Source organism: Mytilus edulis, chromosome 11 (genome assembly GCF_963676685.1).
Source record: "Mytilus edulis chromosome 11, xbMytEdul2.2, whole genome shotgun sequence".
NCBI lineage: Eukaryota > Metazoa > Mollusca > Bivalvia > Mytilida > Mytilidae > Mytilus > Mytilus edulis.
In genome coordinates, this window is record NC_092354.1 from 49,672,235 (window position 1) to 49,690,391 (window position 18,157).

At 33.5% G+C, this 18,157-nt stretch overlaps 1 protein-coding gene across 1 annotated transcript; it reads right to left on the minus strand.

Annotated features, from left to right (window-relative positions):
- Positions 1-3,471: 3,471 nt before the first annotated feature.
- LOC139495739 (uncharacterized) lies at positions 3,472-14,157 on the minus strand. Its single transcript, XM_071284101.1, has 7 exons — positions 13,116-14,157; positions 9,992-10,382; positions 9,373-9,543; positions 8,769-8,853; positions 7,949-8,080; positions 5,847-6,006; positions 3,472-5,074 (listed from the first exon to the last, which is right to left on the minus strand). The coding sequence occupies exons 1-7, from the start codon at positions 13,366-13,368 to the stop codon at positions 4,326-4,328; spliced, it is 1,941 nt and encodes a 646-aa protein (XP_071140202.1). The 5' UTR covers positions 13,369-14,157; the 3' UTR covers positions 3,472-4,325.
- Positions 14,158-18,157: the final 4,000 nt, after the last annotated feature.

Consider the following 18,157-nt stretch of genomic DNA (forward strand, 5'->3'; position numbering starts at 1 on the left):
GCAAGTTGGAGTTGACCCTTTGTAGTTAAATATACTGTCTAATGGATGGGTGCACGCGAGGGTGGACGATCAAGTAACAAGAAAATAAGGCTGAAAATTCGGGAGACAATTTCTTAGCAAACAGAGGATTTGACGTATCAAAAAGTGTAAAGACTTTTGTATGCGAAAGTGAAAATTTCTGCATTTTCCAAGGGAATAGGTTAGTTATTTTTTTTTTAGATAAAGCCAACAAGAAAAGTGCTCATGCCTGTGTTCGCATACAAGTTGAACTTGTACAAAACAATTGTACAATTCTAGTCGGTTAAAGAGCTCACCAGAGCTCATGTTTTCTCTGTTATAATGTATATATATGCCGACTCTAAATAAAATTTACTTACTTACTATATTCTACAAAAAATATTGCTGATTGACCCTCTAAAATTACATGTGTCCGGTTCTACTAATTAGCGCCCGAGAGCGCACGGGTGAAGAAAACGCGCCCGGAAGAAAGAAAAAGCGCCCGGGGAAAAGAAAGGGCGCCCGGGAGAATAAAATAATAATATGTATGATAACAATAAATGTTTTCCTGAATAAAAAAAAAAAATTATCCGTTATATAAATGGGGATTTTACAGAATTACATGCATCATGCATGTGTCACTGAGGTGAATCAGTTTGTAGATACGACACCCCTCCCCCAATGGGCCATTCCAGTTAATGTCTGCTAAAGGGGTATGGATGGTCCTTTCTGAGGGGTGTGAAATTTCTACATCTTAGGGGTAAATTTTTTAGGTTTTTCATCTGACACGTACACTTATACGCAAAAAACTTCTGAGGGTCTTGCAACAGTAAATAATTAAAAATGATTACATCCTAGGAGTTACAAAAATGCCTATGTCAGATCTTAGGGGTGCTTTGGAATGTAGATAGTTTCGTATCATGCATTATCTGGTATTGTATTTAAAATTCTGATGGGTAATATCCTTGCAGTAAAAATTTCAAGTAGGTCATGTTTTCCCATGAACGTCCATCCACCCAATATGAAGAGAAACTCTACATCTGATAGGTCTTAATTTTTAGATCCGATAGGTAGTTTTTCATGATGTTTTTTTTCTGATACGTATGATAAAAAATCTCCCCATCCATCCCCACCTGTCAGAAATTAACTGGAATGGCCCAATTCTAGACCCTCACTGAGGTGACAAAGGAAAAGATTCTCCTGTTGGGGAAATGGTAGCATTCAGTCAATATTCATTGGCAAATTTATGTGAATCAATTGCTCCATTTGACTTATTTTTTTTATAGACATTCATGAATAAAACAACGAAATTTTGTTAACTCGGACCAGTTTTTAAGACTGTTAAATAAAAAAAAATGTTTGGACGTTTTTATAATAAAAATCTATATATACCGTGAAAAATTATTTACTATTTATTTTTTTATGTTGTTACATGTAATATGCTCTAGATAATTTGCAATGGTGCAGCCTAGGTATTTTGTAGATGTTTAGCGTGGATCTTCAGCGTAGGTTGTATATGTAAAAACAAAGAAACTGGGGGCCTAGGACTGATCCTTGGATACTCCAGATTCTAGTTTCATTCTGTCTAATGTTTCGAATTCTAATAAAAATGAACACACGGTTGTATCATGTTGTTCAAAAAATGAAATATCCACCAGTATCATTTGTATTGTTTCAATGCCCATGGAGACAATATCAAAGAAATAAACTTTGGAAATGCAAGTTTTAGCCGCATGTTGAGTAAAAATTTAAATGCTTATGTAACTATCTCATTAGTACAGTGGCGTCACTTGCGTACTAAATTCCATGAAAGATAATTAAGGTGGATAAGGATGTTTTGTTAAAAAAAAATCCTCCAATAGATTTCTACAATATTTATCATTTTGCAAGATTAGGGTGTCCTCAGCAAAATATGAAAGTATTATGACCACTTTCTTGGTAAATAAGGGAGATAACCCACCATGAGTTACCCCCCCTAATGATGATTTCCTCAATTTCCCAATAAAACACTAATTTCATGTTAATTTTTTAATTTTTTACAGTTAAAACATTTTTTTTCTACATAATTATAAAAAATAAATTTGTTTCATATAATAATAATTGGATGTGTGCTTTACTTTCAGTTACAATCTGTGAACGGGGTAAAAATAACACATTTTGATGAAAATTGGCACTTCTGTAGGAGCCAATTATGCAAATTAGGTCACCCTGTACAAAAAACCACCCAATAGTTTTTTTTTAAATACAAGCATTTTGAAGGTCTATACCTAAGCATTGTTTAAGCATAATATGAACATACATTTCTTACCTCATTTATTGTCTGTACTGTATACTGATAATTGAAGTAAAGTGTCAAAATTTGGAAAATTGACTTAAAATACCATTTAATAGATAAACTGTCATAAATTAGTAATTAAAATTGATGAAAAATGTATGGTGAAAGGGAGTTTGTTCTGTCAGTCATTCTAAATAAACAAAACCTTAACATGGACCTGCCAAAAAAAAAGAAGATGCCCTTTGGGTATCAGTCTGTCCGTAAGTCAATCTGTTCAGATCAGGTTCTGGTTGTAACATTTTTGTCTTTTTATGTAGGCTATTGATATATGGTATAAGGGTAGCTCAGCTCCAAAGGATGTGTTACTACCATGATAAGTGACTTTTGACCTTGAACTTTGACCTCAAGGTCAATTTAATGATTCTTTTTTTTCTAGAACTGTAACTTTTGTCTTTTGATGTAGGCTTAACTGCTGCTTTTGATATTTTGTATGAATGTAAATCAATTCATGAAGATGTGTCATGCACCATAGTGACCATAGTATTTTTGACCTTGAACAAAGACTTCAAGGTGAAAATGATTTCCATATAAACAAATTTTTGTTTGCAGGTCTTAAAGTGACAAAAACTTTGCACACATGATAATGCTATGACTACCCCACACTTGTAAAATTCAAAGTATTGATAACAGGATGAAGGTATTGGACAGACCTAAAAAGTAACTACACGTTTCAACTTATCACTGTCAGGGTGTTGTATTGGCCAATTACGAATAATGAAGTCATTAATTCTGCCAAGTATTTTCTGTAAGAAAAAATATTCGACCTTAAATGTTACAAGTACCAGCAATTAGGAAGTAGTTTTCAGACAGACCAAAAAGTGCTAACATTACATCAGACAACTCATGATTATTGGTTCTCACTTCTATAGATTGAATGTAATAAACAATTAATTTCTCCAAAGGCAACAATGGTTGCCTTTTTTCAAGATACAGAATCAATCCTCCCTATATATTGCTCCTTATTCTAAATAGGGACTATGTTGCGAATACTTAGATGCTTTCCCTTTTGGGGCCCTAACCAAACGCTGAAAAGATACAGTGCAAATGAAGCATCTGTTTTACACTAATCAGAGATCAGTAAAGGGCCCAAGATATGTTAACTGGTTCTTAGTTAGAAGTATAAACTGAACAAACACAGGTTTGGGACAAAGAACCAGTTTAATATTTTCTTTGCATATCAATAAAGCAATACATGTAAACATAATTACAAACAAAGCAAATTCCAGTTGAAAATCTGTGGTACTCCTAACACAAAGTACATAATAACTGTGAGTTCTAATAATAAAAAAATAACATGCACTCATATGGACCTGATTAGCCATAATCTCAATTCTGAATACCATGTTATGTTCATAAAATGGTTGTGCCAATACAATCTGGTAACAAATAGATGTAATACCACCATCATGACCATTGATTTTCCTAAACAGTCCTTGTTAAATTTGCACTTTTCAAAGAATTGTACAGAATTTTTTTTTTTAAATGAAATATACTTTCTTTGACACATTTTGTGTGTTAATGTGCCTGTTCTAACTCAGGAGTCTGTAATTCAGTGGTTGATGTTTGTTTATGTGTTACATGTACATATTGGTTTCTCAATTATTTTTTGTACATAAACTAGACTGTTAGTTTTCCCCATTGAATTGTTTTACATTGACATTTCGGGACCTTTTTATAGCTGACTTTGTGGTATGAGATTTGCTCATTGTTGAAAGCAGTACAGTGACATATAGTTGTTAATTTTGTGTGTCATTTTGTTCTCTTGTGGAAAGTTCTGTCATTGGCAATAATACCACATCTTTTTTTCCATATTTAGCATGAGTAAGGTTGTATCCTGTCCAGCACTAGTACTATAGAAAAAGATGACACTGTACATTATACATTGCATGTAAGAAACTAACCATCACTGGATATTAACCGATAAAATTTTCCTACGCAACTGGTTGTTACTTTCTATGATTTGGTGGTACATGTGTATTACATCAATAACAAGTTATTCCTCAGTACATGTAAAATGTTTAGTAAAACATGTGACTGTTTTGGCATTAAAGCCATGCTCTAACAAAATAGATTTGAGGCCATTTTCACTGTCTCTGTTAAATGCTAACTGTAGATGTTTCAGACAAAGTCCACTGTGTGCTAATTTTCTAGCTGTTAGCTTGGTGATGCGTGAGGCCCTTATCAAGGGAATGTAAGAATCTGTTAGCAAAGCTGAATTGAATGGAAAAACATCCTTTTCTGAATATTCAAAGTGAGCAAGAAGTTGAAATAGACTTGTGACATCAGCACATGCATTGTGAGCATCATATTCTACGCCAAGTAATTTTGTGACCAATGTTTGTTGTTTATGATTTCCTATGTCTTTAGTTTTGAATTTCCTTCTTGCCAATTTTATTGTATCAATGCACCCATAAATATGTAACATGAATTCTGAAAGAAGACTGTGCTGACGTAGTTTGTTCATCAATATGGGAATGTCAAACGAAGCAATGTTGTGACCGAAAAGAATTGGTTTCTTCTTTTTGCTGATAAACTCAATAAATTCTAGGAGTACAATCTGAATATCTCTGCTTTTAACTGGTTTACCATGATGGTACATCTGATCACAAGAAAAATCAAAAGTCAATCCTGTTATTTCTGATGATTTGGGTGAAATAACCTCCCTAGGTGATACATACTCATTAAAAACAGTGGTTCCATCAAATGCAGCCAGCTGAGTTATATCAGACTTCCTTGATAATCCTGGAACAAAAATAAACAAATATTGCATTAATAATTAAAAGTGTATCTATCCCGAAATGTGAGATGACTTGTTCCATATATCAAGTTTGGTTAAATTTTGCTTTAAATACTGTTTTTGTCATATTAATTTTTCTAATTTAAAAAATGATTTAAGCGGCAGCAAGTTTTAAATGGTGGACTCTATAAAAACTTATGGCTTCTTGAAAAGTGCATCCAAATTTATGGGAGTCAAATTTCTTGATTGCAAGAAAAAATGTTTCAATTTCAGCAGGTTCTAATTTTAGCAGTCCACCCTATTTTCACATGAACATTATATTGCAATTTCATTTTCATCTAACTTATTGCTTATTATATCTGTCAAGTTCCTCATGAATAAAGCAAAATTTAAATCAAAGCCTATAGTGTATGCTGTTAAACTGTAATCCATGTCAATTTTATTTTTCATGATGTAAGGGACTTAACTCCCAACAAACATCAGTAATATATCACTTTATTCCAAGATTATCATTGAAGTATTCCCAATACAATGGACGTTTACTACGCTTTATGTTATGTCACTTTCATCTATTTCACTGAATTACAATTACATTGTAAGCTTATTTCACTTACTAACAATAGCAATGTAAGTTTTAAGGTCATGGTAACTTTATTCCAAGCATCAATATTTGATTAAAGAATCACTAATAAAGTCATGAAAGTAGGCAAATCATGTATCTTGTGTGCCATTATTTTAGCCTGCTATTTGTGATTCAATTTGTTTGTTTACACTTACCTGTTGTTTCTAAATCAAAAACTACTACTGATTCTTCTCCTCCAAACTTCATCTTCGATGGAATAGTTTCTGTGTCAATATGTTCTTGCACTTCTATTTCTCCTCCATAGGTGTCTCCCTCTTTTACTGATTCTCGCTGATTATCTTTCAATTTCTTGGACTAGAAACAATAAAAAAAACATTTAAGAACAATTATGGAAAAAGTGATTCAGATCTATGCAAATGCACAGTGGGATGTTTAGAACAATTGCTATTTTAAGTTGAAACATTTAATGTCTCCTTCCAATCAAAATTGAGAGCCAGAGAATTCTCCATCTGTGGGTTTTCAACCAAAATGTTAATAAACTTTAAGACTTGTGGCTAAGTTTGATCAAATTTGGCCCAGTAGTTTCAGAGGAGAAGTTTTTTTGTAGAAGATTACAAAAATTTACGAAAAATTGGTAAAAACGACTATAAAGGTCAATAACTCCTTAAGGGGTCAACTGACCATTTTGGTCATGTTAACTTTTTTGTAGATCATACTTTGCTGAATATTATGATGTTTACAGTTTATCTCTATCTATAATAATATTCAAAATAATAACCAACCAGTTGCTTCGCAGGGCGCAGCATTATACGACCGCAGATGTAGAACCCTGAACAGATGGGACAAGTATGGACACAACTTTTAAGTTTGATACAGCTATAAATGTGGATTGTGATTAAATAGTTGACTCAACATAGGTTTATGTCACATTATGATTTTGGACCCTTTGGACCTTAATGTAGACCAATTTGAAAACTGGACCAAAAATTAAGAATCTACATACACAGTTAGATTTGGCATATCAAAGAACCCCATTTATTCAATTTTTGATGAAATCAAACAAAGTTTAATTTTGGACCCCGATTTGGACCTACTTGAAAACTGGGCCAATAATTAAAAATCTAAGTACATTTTTAGATTCAGCATATCAAAGAACCCCAAGGATTCAATTTTTGTCAAAATCAAACTAAGTTTAAGTTTGGACCCTTTGGACCTTAATGTAAACCAATTTGAAAACGGGACCAAAAATTAAGAATCTACATACACAGTTAGATTCAGCATATCAAAGAACCCCAATTCTTCAATTTTTGATGAAATCAAACAAAGTTTAATTTTGGACCCTTTGGGCCCCAAATTCCTAAACTGTTGGGACCAAAACTCCCAAAATCAATACCAACCTTCCTTTTATGGTCATAAACCTTGTGTTTAAATTTCATAGATTTCTATTCACTTATACTAAAGTTATAATGTGAAAACCGAGAAAAATGCTTATTTGGGCCCCTTTTTGGCCCCAAATTCCGAAACTGTTGGGATCTCAACTCCCCAAATTAATACCAACCTTCCCTTTGTGGTCATAAACCTTGTGTCAAAATTTCATAGATTTCTATTTACTTAAACTTAAGTTATTGTGCGAAAACCAAGAAAATGCTTATTTGGGCCCTTTTTGGCCCCTAATTCCCAAAATGTTGGGATAAAAACTCCCAAAATCAATCCCAACCTTCCTTTTGTGGTCATAAACCTTGTGTTAAAATTTCATAGATTTCTATTCACTTTTACTAAAGTTAGAGTGCAAAAACTAAAAGTATTCGGACGACGACGACGACGACACCAACGTGATAGCAATATACGACGAAAAATTAAAATTTTTGCGGTCTTATAAAAACTGCAAAATTTCTTAAAATTACCAATTTAGTGGCAGTAACTCAACAACAGGTTCTCCAATTCATCTGAAAATTTCAGGGCAGATAGATGTTGACCTGATAAACAATTGTGCCCACACCAGATTTGCTCTAGATGCTTTGGTTTCAGAGATATAAGCCAAAATCTACATTTTACCCCTATGTTCTATTATTAGTAATGGTGGCCATCTTGGTTGGTTGGCAGGGTCACCAGACATATTTTTTTTAACAAGATACCCCAATGATGATTGCGGCAAAGTTTGGTTAAATTTGACCCAGTAGTTTCAGAGGAGAAGATTTTTGTAAAAGTTAACAGACGACAACAACAGACGAATGACGCAAAGTGAAAAGAAAGGCTCACTAGGCCCTTCAGACCAGTCGAGCTAAAAAAGGCCTACCTTTATTGTGAGTCTTTTTCTTTTGAAATTAGTAGTTGACTGTGTTTTCCTAATCTGTTTACGCCTTCGATCCTTTCGAATTCCATGAAGTATGGTCAAATGTCCAGGAGAGAGTAGAGAATTCTTATTCACCTGAAAAGAATGAAGACATTTGCATGTAATGTATTAAATTGATCTATTTTGAATGATTCATTTACTTTAAAGATATATAAAATTTAGAATGTAGAGAAAAAAGTACAGATCTGAAGAAAACAAAATATCTAAAAAAAATATAATTATAGAATAACTACACATCAATTCACCAATGTATACATGTAGTGTGTGAGTTAATTATCAGTGTTGTTTGGTCATGAGTTAAATATTTTTCTCTATTTGAATTTTTGTATTAGTTACTCTTTTTATTACACTGGCAAATGGCATTTTTTCTTCTGAATATAAGGTAGAAAATGTAAGGAACTATATCTTTCACAATTTGTTTTGATCCAACATCATGACAAAACCTACAGTTGTATGGTGTCAGGGGATTGAAATAACAACATTTATACACAGAATTATACGACTTTTAAAACTTTCTTTTTCTCTTTTTACTTTCTCTCCTCTTTTTACCATTATGAAAGCTAGTATTATATTCTATAAACTGTTTGCTTTATATGCATGTCCATTATATTATACTATTATTGAAATTTTATATTGTATTATGGAGATGACTTCATAAGTATGATTTACTTGTGTCTAATCCATTTTGCTTTAATTAAGCAAATAAAATAAGTTTAAACATGTTAAACTAAGCATACATAATAAAGCCCCTAAATACATTTACCTTGCTTAACCAACCATAGCCTTCATTCTTTTGCATCACAGCTGAAGACACCCTAGCTTTTAATGATTTAGTCCCTCCATAAAACCTGAAAAAATCCCATAAATAAATGTTCAACATACAAACAAAATAGTTTATGCTCCACAAAAATAAAACACATAAATATGTCTCTCTGTTGCAGCTAGTCCTGGAAAATGACAGTTAGTGGATCGTAACTGTGGGGCATATGCATATAATGGTAAAGGAACTAAGATGAGCTTGAATTCATAGCTATCACAGTCTTCAACATTAATGACATTGACATGATTTTACAAAAAAAATATTCATGTTTTCCATTTTTAATGACAAAGTTAGACATTAAACACCCCAGATTGCATTGCACAGTTACCACACATTATTGGAATACCAGAGAGTGTGTCACTTACAATTTTCATGTGTCTTACAAAAAGTTCTGTTTAAAACTGGAATTGTTTTACTTTGAAATTTTAAATTACAACATTGAAGACAAGGAAAATTTGTGCAAACAAAGACTTCTATTTCATTTTTTAAACAGTTGCAGAGATTTTGACCATAATCAAAAGAAATCCTAAAGTAATGTTAGGCATACCTGTTTTTTGGGGCAAAACTAGCAACACTGTTGTTGAAACTTTCGTTTGACTGTGTTGACCCTAGATTTAACAGCCTATCTGCTCTTTCAATATAATTTTGTGCCAACTTGTCCAGCTCTTCCCTCAGCTTGTCTCCAGAAAGGGCTTTCCCATTGGGTAAATGTTTGAATCTGTAATATTTATAAACAAACAGAAAATGAGATTGCACTGCCACTGGGTTTTTTTCTACACTAATAGCAGAATTCTAAAAATGTTATTCAGTCTAATGATCTTTTTTGTTCTGAACACATCTACAAGTAACTGTAGTAAATATTAATATGACATGTGATCAAATGTGAAAAATTAAATCCTTATTAAAGTTTATTTTCAATCCACACTGTACAATGCTGTACTTTTAGAAGAAAGAAGTTTTGAAAGTTATCAGATGGGCCAAGACAAAGATGGATACATGATTAATACATAATGATGACAATAGTTCACACAGCCCTACAATTGTTTTAATTATACATATACTTTACTGAACTCTAGGAAATAAGAACTTGTAAAAAATTATTGCAGCATTGAAACATTAAATGATCACTTCATCAGGCCAGGGATCAATGTTATGGTATAAATTACCTAAATTTAGTTGGATCTTTAACATATGTACACCAAGTTGGACTGCACTGTTCATGGTGTCCAAAAATATGTGGCACTATAGTGGCCAGTTCTGTCTTCATTGATTGTTTACTATTTTGGTGTTTAGAAATAGTATACATAAAACACCGCACTATATAGGGAATGACTTTTGCTGATTTTAACTGTTTGTAGTTTTTTGACAGACCATATAGACGTTTGGACAGATTTTTCTTTACATGTGTTTTGTCATCTTTTTTAATAATTGAACGAGGCAGTCTTGATTGGGTTGTAGCATCATTATCCGCATGTAAAGTCCCAACCGTATATCCATCCTCAGCAAGCCTTTGGATCATTGAACATGCCATGTCTGGCTCCATACCTTTGCTTGATCCTGCAATACCATAGATGCCAACCCCCTTTTGACACAATTCGTAACAAACTATCAAATTTTCCGTATTTTTGAAAAGTTTTCAGTAATCATTCATAAACTTGCATTTACCAATAAAAATTACTGACAAGTGGTTGCTAAATGATGTGCACTAAAATTTGTCGTTCAACATGTTGTCTTTAGTATGTATTCCATTCATTAATTTTGTAGATGTTCTCCACTCGTACATTTTCGTTTTGTCAAGGAGAGGTAGAGAAAGGGGAAAAGCTACTTTAAAATGCAGGTATGCCTCTTCGGAAGTTAGTTAGTTCCCAACAATAGGCTAATACTCCCGAGAAACCGGAGGCATTACATTGGCGTTTTCTAAGTACCGGACCAGGACAGAAAAGTAATGATAAAAATCCGCGTTTTACAAAATTGAACGGCGATGATTGGGAATCCGTAACTATTTGACTTTGACCGTAATAGCGTAGTTTTTATCGCAAAATCGGAAAAACTACGGAAAAATCGTAATGGTTGGCATCTATGCAATACAAAATAAAAATAAAGTCAGTGTGTCCAATAATTTGTAATACTGTGAAAAACTGTTGACAAATTAGAGGTACAAATGTACATTATACACATGATATACATTATCATTATTGACTTTTCTTGAGGTGTACTCAAGGGCTATACACAGACATGGTCACTGGTTTCTTCTGCAGGGCTCGACATTAACGTTTGTCCGATTGTCCGGGACAAGTGGACACAGGTGTCGGGCAAGTAGATTCACCATACTACTTGTCCGATGGGACAAGTGAAAAATCAAGGTCAGATAAAAATAGATCAAATTCAAGACTTATACATTCCCAAAAATATCAATGATTGTTTTATTGATCATACTTAATGAAATAATCATTCATTGATTGAACCAGAGACATATAAAACTTGTATAATATGTCTCTGATTTGGAGTATTGAATGCTGGCAGCCATAGACCAGGGGGATATAAGTAAGGGGAAAGAAACCAATGTTAATGTATCTTCTTAGTATAAGCTTCCTTGAATTAGGAGCACCTCCATATGGAGTTTTACGGTTACCTGTGTCATTTTTGTCTTTTGTGGATAGTTGTCTCATTGGCAATCATACCACATCTTTTTTTTATATTTGATAAGAACAGTGTAACATTCCCATATACTGTTATTAAAATGTGAGCAAAACTCTTTAAAAAAAATTAAATTGTGTCCATATTTTACCGATGCCCTACATGCACTATAAGCTTATGTATTTTCAGTGGATCATGAAATTCGGGTGGAGTATAATAAAAAATAGCAAAGGCCCTATACATATATTGAAGTTGAACAGTCCACCCCTTATTTTCAATGAGTTAATCATTATTCTATACCTGTCCAGTTAACATTACACTCATGTGGTGGCTTTGGTTCATTTTTTCCTATGTAATATTGGCAAATACTACAATTTCTGGTTCTGACGTCAAATTCTACAACTTTCCCAGTATTAATTCCAATTAGACTTGCATGACCTGAAATAGTATGTAGAAAAGGGAGACTCAATATTATTTCATTTCATTTTTAGCTAACATTTTAACGAAAAAGAAGATTTCAAATTGAAAATCTTTGATGGTTTAATAGAGCATGATACCCTGTTTTTTTAAAAGAATAAATTAAAGTTCAATTTTGTGACAATAACTTCTCAACGTAATTTCATAAATCCATAAAAAACAAGAATGTGTCCAAAGTACACGGATGCCCCACTTGCACTATCCTTTTCCATGTTCCATGGACCATGAAATTGGGTAATAATCTAATTTGGCATTAAAATTAGAAAGATCATACTATAGGGAACATATGTACTAAGTTTCAAGTTGATTGGACTACAACTTCATCAAAAACTTCCTTGACCAAAAACTTTAACCTGAAACTCCCATTTTCATTTTCTATGTTCAGTGGACCATGAAATTGGACTCAAAAGTCTAATTTGGCTTTAAAATTAGAAAGATCATATCATAAGCAACAAGTGTACTAAGTTTCAAGTTGATTGGACTTCAGCTTCATCAAAAACTACCTTGACCAAAAACTTTAACCTGAACGGAAGCACAGACAGACGAACGAACAAACAGAGCCACAGACCAGATTCAGTCATCGGCCAAAAAAAAGGAGGTCCAACTCCTGGACCACCCCTCCCTTGATCCTCCTATGATGCTGTTGCAAATTGAACTCCCTCCATTTTTTATTGGCAAAAAAAATAAAAAATTTGAAGAAATTTTCTTTTTAGTTTTTAAAATCTTAAATCATAGATTTCTATTCAATTAAAGTAAAGATATTGTCTGGAAACCAAATGTCTTTGGACTTCTCTAGCTGAGTACAACGACAGGGTCAAGGTGATACCAATATACAACCGCAATATAAAAAAAATTAAAAATGAAATGCAGTTCAAGTCAATGGATATAAACAATTCACAAAATTTTCATGCGAATTTGTTCAAGTGTTTTTGAGTTATTGTCCGACATGGCAATGATCGACGGAGGGACAGACCGACAGACAACTGTATTAACGGGCATATAAAAAAAACCAAAACTATTCATTATAATCTTAAAGTAATATCCAGGTTCACATGGATCCTGAACACAGAGGTTTTTTTGAGCAGGTCCAAAAGGCTAAAACCCTAATGTATACGAGATCAATAAAATAGAAGCCCATCTACACTTCATATCAAAATAACTGATAATATAATTTACCTGTGTGACTATTGTAAGACCAACCAGAACCTCTCTTCTGCCATCCAGCATCGAAGCTTCCCTCTAACTCACTGCACTCTGAACATTCCAGCTCTTCTCTCTGTGCTTCTTTACATGATGCTTCTGCTGCTTCAATGATAACTGGGGCTAGTTCCTTCTGTTTTTTACGTAATGTAGAGGCATCTACTGGAGGAATGTTGCATCCTGTCAGGAAGTTGTTCACATGGCTGGGTCCCATACCTGCATTAATCATGGCTGAAAATGAAAGATTTAAATATTATTTAGTTTCCTAAAAAAAAACATTTACAATATTTGGCTCATACCTGCCAACTTTTCAAATGCCCATGGGGGTTTTACATGAAAGGGGCCTTCAAATATATTATAATGTGTTTTTTAGGCTTCTTCATGCTTTAACAAGCTCATACCCATTGTTTTCTTTAAAATAGTGGACAAAATTGCTCTTACAAAATTACCACTTGGGAGGCTCCATGGGGGAAATCCTCTGCAAATAGTGACAGATGGTGGGTCTTTTGTTATGTCCACTATTCAAATTGTAAATGTTTACCCTTCCTTAATTGAAGGACAATATAAGAAATACGGTGCAGTCCAGTGTATCCACTGACCTAAGACTTATGTCTTCACTTCATTCAACTGATAAAACCTTTTACAAAGTAAATAATAAATTGCAGTGAGTACATTTTATATTTCTGACAATGTACATGTATTTTTTATCTTGCAATTTACACTGGTTATACATATTTGAGTTCAGCATTAGTTGTTTAATACCAACAGATTGCCTCCGATTGTTTAAAAGAAATCAAGATAATTGAAACGTGAACTACAGATCTAGTCAGAGGGGACCCCAAAAATTGAAAATGAACAGTTCTAAAGAAATTCATGTATCCATATTTCAGTTACTGATTGCTCAACTTGGAAACATGTACAAATAAAGCAACACAGGGTGTTGATAGTTCATGAGTTGTGGTATATTTGCAATTGGGCCCCTGAAAAATTTGTATGAAAAGTGTTTATATTGATTATTTTTATATTTCCCCTAGTCCAAATAATTATGACGTCTTGAAAGGCTATTATAATTTTTTTCTTTGACGCCTTACATCGACTGTAAGGCGTCAAAGAAAAAAATTATAATAGCCTTTCAAGACGTCATAATTATTTGGACTATATTTCCCCATGATCATAGTTAAGTAGTTGTCTCTTGAAAACAATCACCATTAGCATTCCTTTTCTATATAATTACCTAAACAAACTTTGTAGTTGATATCAAAGCCTTTGCCGTTGCTCTTCTTCCCTGTTGGTACCAGACTGATGTGTTGACAAGCACTGCTCGGACACGAGATATATAAAAAAACTAGCCATCCCATAAATCACCTCATCTTTTATATCAGATAATCTAAGCCATGAACTGCATTTCTCACAGTTCATGGACCTAGCCAGCACATCTAGCTCAACAACCCGTCTTCCTTGGAACCAAGGTTTGGAGGATCCCAGTTCAACATTTTCCCCAACTTCCAAATCAGTTGCATTTACACTTGTAGGTCCTTCTACAAAAACAGCGCCGTAATCATGGTCTTCACCTCGTAATGTTTCCTTACTATTCATTTTTCTCATACGGTCCGCCTTTTTACTTCTTCCTGTAGTAGCCATCTTTCCACGAACACGTTGAGAATACTTGTCGTCTGCCATGTTTGTTGTTTACCGCCGGAGTTTGCAGACGCGGTTCCGGTTCTATATTTACCATGACAATCACGTGACAATTCAAAACATCACGTGACGTAATGTCCTGCTCTACCTTAAATATTTAATGACGTCATAAAATGCTATTACTGTTCATCCAGACGCTTTGAAAAATGATTTTTTAATATTAAAAACAGCTCTTTTTGTCCACTTTGGCTTGCCATAGTGATCAAACGGGAGGCTGCGTCTGGCGTCCTCAACGCCCCTTTTTTTCCTTAGAGTCAAACTGAGAAGAATCTGAGAAGCGACCTGAAATGGGCCCAATTAGTGTTTCAAACTGGTCAGATCTTTCAATCTAATCCGAGTTTCTTTAAAACTGATCCGAGTTTTCCTGGTCCGACTTGTCCCAATCTTGTCATTCAATCAGTGTCTCGTTTTGACAAAGCTTCCTGTTCTAGGAACTTACACTGCTGTCGACCAGTTCTTCTTCTTTATTCTTTCCTCCACTATCTGGAGTACCACTACTTTTGTAGTGTACTATACAAATCCTTGGTTATATCAATTATACACTAATCAATGTCTATTACTTTAAAAGTTCATGCACTGTGGCATATATATACTAAAATCTAAAATTACTTCATGTACCACCAAATTATCAATGTTACTGTGGCAATTTGTTACTCAGCATATAACTCAGCTTTTTATTGTTCATTCTGAATTAAACCAATATGCCATCTTTGTTGGTCATTCACTCAAGTTTCCTTACACTGCACCAGTAGCCTTATATCTCCTACTTCACTAGAAAAAACACACAACAATTAAAGTTGCTTACATAATAGTTACTTTATCACCTATTTGGGACAAAATTTTTATTATCCTAGTATAATTTCCTTATACCTTAATAGAAAAGTATTTTCTTAACTTAATAGAACAACTTAGCCATTTGTATCAACCCTTAAGTTTCCTTACAAACTTAAATTTAAGTAAAAATATCAGAACACAAGGCTTACTTAACATTTAATTGTCATATTAAACCTTAAACTTTTGATTAATAGTAACTTAATAATTTTCTTTATTTTATTTTAAACTATTTAATGATTTTAAATGACTTTAAATGACTTTGCCATCCTAACTGCCAACTAGATCCAGTATAGAGCATCTTTTATGGTGTAGAGCATATACCATTCCTCTTGTTATGGCCTCAATTTTCTCCATAAATGAAAAAGTCTGTATTAAAATTGGAACTTGTGGGCTAGAAACATCCAAAATCACCCTCAATAGCATTGAATTGTTCGAGAAGACAAGATTTCCTATTTCATGATTAAAGTCATAAATCAAAGTTCTTAGCTTTGGAATAAATTGATTCCTCACAGTATCTGTACTAGCACATTGTAGTAAGAAATGTTCAATATCTTCGATCTCATCCATACACAACGGACATATTGCACTTACTTCATACTTATTAAATCTACTACGATTTGATTGCAGTGTATACACTCCTGTAAGTAGTCTAGCTTTTACATTAGCTTTCATAATAGAAATAGAGTCAAGTCCTGTGTTGGCCCAAACGTTATGAACAGTTTCACAATTCATTGACATGGGATGCAAAAAGCGAAGAGTAGACTTTCCTTCTGCCATATTCGTTATCTTCTGTCTCCAGAATGTTTCTATTCTCTTTTTCACATAGTTTTTCCAACTTTCTCTATTTGGAATTGAATTTAGGATGTCAAAAATAGATTCAAATTCATACAATGAGAGTATATCGTTCACATAAATAAACCAGCTATGAGAGGTATTATCCTTCATTACAAGTTGTCTAATACATATCTCCTTCTCTATATCATTGTTTCGCACAATGTTGCCAAAGTTTACTAAAATTTGTCTATGTAAAAACGCTTCTATTGGCATCTGGCCAGACAGAATATATATTGCTGCATCAGCGGTTCGTTCTGGCAAGTTTTGCAGGATTTTAAGTTGTGATTTGTGAAAAAAGTTCAATTCATCCAGTTCCTTTCTGGTAAGTGTTACACAGTCTAGTCCAAAAATTAATCGTGGGCGAACATATGTATTCCATAATTTGATGACTATATTTGGGTTGACTCCATTATATCCGTGCATACCTGCACCCATTAGCGAATAGCAGGTTCGTCTAGCTAATTTGATTCTTTCTGATACCAAACATTTTTCAACTGAATTTCGATTAATTCCGACATGAGTATATGAAACAACATGTTCTATAGGTTTTTCGTGTAAATAAAATTCATCCACACATTTTTCATTTCTTCTACTATTGAAAGTCATAATTTTACTTTTAGCTTCACTAATAAAATATCTATCTTTATTTGCAAAAGTTTCTTGTAAATTTAACATTGTCTGTAATGAAATAGCATCTTCCGCTAATAATACAATATCATCTGCGCATGCTGGTGAGGCAATATGTATCGTTCCAATACGGAGGCCCAAATGTTTGTTTTGATACCAATCTAATAACGGATTAATATAAAGTTTATACAGAGTAGGAGACAAAATACCACCTTGTCTAACTCCCTGTTGCTCATCAAAAGCTCTTGAGAAATGTCCATCCCACTTAACCTTTGATCTCATTTGCTGATACCATTTATATACTACAAACCAATCCTCATCCTTAACTCCAGACTGAAAAAGTTTTAACATTAAAGAATCATGCCACACAACATCAAATGCTTTAGAAGCATCAATAAAGGCTACAAATACTTTCTTTTTACGATCCTTTGCGTCAGCTAGCGCCTCAGTAAGTAGTAAAGCTGCATTTGTTGGAGATACCCGTTTAGTAAAACCACGTTGCAATTTATTTTGAAGTCTATCTAAGTCTGGTGAAATTTTAGACATATGTATAGTCTCAAAAACTTTTCCCATTATACTACATACTGTAATTCGCCTATAAGAATTTGGATCCTGCAAGGGTTTACCATGACTCTTGTGTATTGGAGTAATAATTCCAGACTGAAAAATTTCAGGTACATCTCTTTCTTGTAAAACACGATCAAAAAGAGCTTTTAATATTATAGGTACAATTTGTCCACCACATTTCAAATGTTCACTCATTAGATTTAACTCGTCAGGTGACTTTCCATTTTTCATTTTGTTTATAGCTGCTGTAACTTCATCTAAAGTTGCATATTGCATTCCCTTATTCCCTGAATTTTGTAGTGTCAAAATATTTTGTATATTACGCTTCACAATTTGATGCTGATGATCACAAAATGATGAACTTGTAGATAATGTACTTAATTTTTCGAAATACGATGCCCAGCCATCCCTTATTTCTTCTGAGGACTCAAGATTTATGCCATCAATAACTAATTTAG

Coding starts and splice junctions, on each gene's coding strand:
- LOC139495739 (XM_071284101.1), bottom strand. CDS start 13,368: ATGATTAATGCAGGTATGGGACCCAGCCATGTGAACAACTTCCTGACA. Junction 10,383..13,115: donor GTCTTACAATAGTCACACAG/GTAAATTATATT, acceptor ATGGTATTGCAG/GATCAAGCAAAGGTATGGAG. Junction 8,081..8,768: donor GCTATGGTTGGTTAAGCAAG/GTAAATGTATTT, acceptor CATTCTTTTCAG/GTGAATAAGAATTCTCTACT.